The following is a 3,749-nucleotide window of genomic DNA, read 5'->3' on the forward strand; positions in this document are numbered from 1 at the left end:
TACTAGCATTCGAACCATATATAGTTTACAATAAATTTATTGTAAGGACAGATAACACACAGGTAAAGTGGTGGATAACCAAAAAGATAGACGATTCAGTTACAACAAAAGAAATAAGAAGATTAGTATTAAATATATTAAATTTTACATTTACAATTGAGATTATTAAAACTAATGAAAACCTTATTGCAGACTACCTCTCAAGAAAGAGATATGATGAAAGATCTATTGGCAATGATGACAAATCTATGCCAGAAAGTAGAAAAAATAGAAACAGAAGTACAGAATCTGAAAACTAATAGTCAGCAGCATGACTCTAAAAATGCGGAGCTAGGTCAGCAGCATGACCAAAAACATGCGGAGCTACAAGGAGACGTTGGGAAACTCCGAAAAACCCATAACAATGTTTGTTCAAATGCAGCTACAGCCAGCACATCTACAGCAGGACAATCTACAAAAAAGGAGGAGGCTAAGGTAAAATATACAAATGTAAATATGAATAAGTTATTCTCAAAACCATATACTCCTCAAAATACCCAAAAAGATATATCTGTTACCCCACAGACAAATACCTACAAAGCTAGCCTAGAATCCCAGAAACAAACATATAATTATATATCCAGGACATATATCGAAAATATATACAAAGTACAAACATTTCTACACCAAAACCCAGAGCTAAAAATACGAAAAATCCCAATGAAGATTATATAACCCAATATTTACAAGGATATAATAAGCTAATTGCACAGCCAGGAACTAATCCAAATCTAATAGCAACTTGCTACAACTATGGCTTGCTAAGCACAGTATATACAGTAAAAGGAGATGAGATATCCAAGATACTGGAACTATATAAAGCATTTTTGCAATATAAGAGGATAACTAAAGGCAGTCTTTTCTATATAAAGTTTTATGCAGCTACAGCAGAAATACTATATGACGAAGTCAAACCTACAATCCAAGTTATAAAAATTGGATTAACAAGGGAAATGATAATCCCTGAGAAGATAGATACCCAGGAAGAGATACAGAAAGTAGATATTCCGGAATTCTATGCAAACAAGAGAACTATCGGAATAGCTACCATATTAAACGAGATAACAAATAATTATTTAAACGAAAATGCAATATGGACATATTACAACAGAGACCAGACAATTATCTATTCAAACTGCAGAGATATAAGAGAAGCAGATATGGAAGAGTTAAGACAATGGATATTAAGTCTACTTAGACCAGAAACTACACCCACAACAAGAGCTATTCGGAAGAACTTCATTTCCTCCAATCTAATGACAAGATACTGTAAATTGATTGGGCAAAAATATCCGGATCACCTATGCTCAAAGTGTGAAGGAGAAGAAAATTACATACCAGATGTACAATTAGAATAAGATAAAAAAAAATATAATAATATTATGAGTCTGTAAAGTAAGAATTTTTTTGTCGTTTTGTGTCGGCTGAATATCAGCCATATGTATAAAGTAAGAGTCTTTTTATTTTTTGTCGTGTTGCGTCGGCTGAAAAAAGCCAAATGTATAAAAGTCGTAAAGTAAATAGTTTGTCGGCCAATCATCTAAAAAGTTTGTCGGCCAATTATGTAAAGTAAATAGTATGACGGTGTAATTTATGTGTATAAATAGAGGAGCTTTCCTCATAAATAAAACACACCTTCATCCATATACCTTCTTTTCAATATTTTCTCTCTCAATCGCTTCTCCGTGTATTTGGCATACAAGGAAGTTAGTTCTGCAAGAATAAAAAACAATAGAAAAGTAAAATTAAGAAAATATTGACTAAACTTTAGTGATAAGTTTAAGTTAATCTAAAAGCTACTTTCCCCGGCAGCGACGCCAAATTTGATACGCTCAAACTTATTTCTCAAATAAGAAGTAAAGCGGTCGTATCAAGTAAAGAACCCAACTAATGAGGTTGGGATCGAACCCACGAGGAAAATAGTTCAGACTTAACTTTATTCTATTATTACTATTATTTAGTCAACTATTTCCCTAGAAAACAAAAGACGAAAAAGGGGGGTTTTATTCTAAATTAATGAAAATAATTAACTAAATTAAAGTAACAACTAACAGATTCAAATCTCAGATCTTAATCAATTAATAAAAGTAACTAGGACTTAAGTGTTCCCCACAGGTTCCTAACTTGATAATTCTAACTATAACAATTCTTTCCTAGTATCTTGCATGTAAAGTGATAAGTTATGTATCTCTAAATCCTTGGTCCGGCATCTAGAAATTTTACTCCGCACCTTGGTCCGGGTACTTGTGTTGCTATACTAACCCTTACCTTTACCTCATATTAAGCATTGTATTCGATATTTGACTAAGTTATTATCTCATACCAACCGACACTAGCCTATTAGATAGTGTACACTAAACCTATGTTGATAATTTTTTTCCTATTATCTACCTCCTTGGTCCAGCAAGTAGCATTAAGGCGAGTTCTAACGTTGGTCATCCGTTAAAAACACTTCTAAACGAAAGAATTATCAATACATGCAAGACACTATTCTAGAATTGCTATTTTAGTTAGATTTTACCTCATTATTCACCCATGGTTCCCACAACCCTAGTTATGGAGTTTAGTTACCCATGGTCATAATCACACTATTCATATATTTAATATAAGAATTCATGCACTTACTTTAATGAGAAAGAATAAAATCCAAAAATTCACTTGATTAATCAACAAAAACACCAACAATCAATTCCAGAAAAAATGTATCAATTACTGAAATTAATTCTTCAATACTTGAACAAGAGAACTAAAAATTATAGAAAAGTCTAACCCCAAAAATGAGGTTTTTCGAACTATTTATAATAAAAACAAAAATCTAATAAAAGAAGGATTCTAATTACTGAAAATCTGTCCAAACGCGTCTGAGTTAACGGACCTCGTGACGGACCGTAGTGGTCATGATGGGCCGTCATGGCCTACGTCGTTCCATACTTCACAAATTCTTCTGCTACTTTCTTCATTACCCTCAACGAACAGGTATGACGGACCATTCCAAGCACGACGGTCCGTAGAGGGTCTTCGTTCCATAATACTTTAACTTCTTGGAATTTGGGACTTCCATAATCCCACACTAGGTAAGACTTCCCCATCTTCCTTCAGCAGCTTCTCTCCTAACTACGATGCCACCTACGTACCGTCACAGACTCGACAGACCGTCATAAGCTCCGTACGTGGTCTCTTCTGCATTTCTCGCTCAAAAACTTTCGCATTCATCCGATTTCCTGCAAATAAGGAGAAACTTACATAAAAATCAATACAAAAAGGCTTTTGGACACACACTAAACTTACGGAAAAAGCATTAAAAACATCGTGAAATCACGGTACATCAGATATCCCTGCTTCACCCTATTGAAGAATGGAAGATATTATGTGTTTGCCCATTAATTAGCACACAGTACCAATTGTTTGCAATAAGTCTCCAGGTCATGCCTAGCAAAATAGATCTAAAGCCCATTCTCTCCAGAACATTGATTAAAAATCTTCAGTCCACCGTATCATATGCCTTGGCCATGTCAAGTTTGATTATCACATTTTCTGGTTTTCCCCTCACACTGATGTCAGCAACAATTTCCTAAGATAACAATATATTTTCATTCCTCCCCTGTACAAATACAGATTGATTTTGGGAAATCAATCTAGGTAGAAAAACCTTCAATCTATCATGTATCAATCAAGAAATGATCTTGTTTTCAGTTCCTTTTTTTGGTGAT

The 3,749-nt window shown here is 34.0% G+C and overlaps 1 protein-coding gene across 1 annotated transcript; it reads left to right on the forward strand.

Annotated features, from left to right (window-relative positions):
- Positions 1-237: 237 nt before the first annotated feature.
- Positions 238-1,397, forward strand: LOC107024889. Its single transcript, XM_027918483.1, has 2 exons — positions 238-474; positions 753-1,397. Exons 1-2 carry the CDS (start codon positions 238-240, stop codon positions 1,395-1,397), a joined length of 882 nt encoding a protein of 293 aa, XP_027774284.1.
- Positions 1,398-3,749: the final 2,352 nt, after the last annotated feature.

Source organism: Solanum pennellii, chromosome 7 (assembly GCF_001406875.1).
Source record: "Solanum pennellii chromosome 7, SPENNV200".
In the NCBI taxonomy this organism is placed as follows: Eukaryota; Viridiplantae; Streptophyta; class Magnoliopsida; order Solanales; family Solanaceae; genus Solanum; species Solanum pennellii.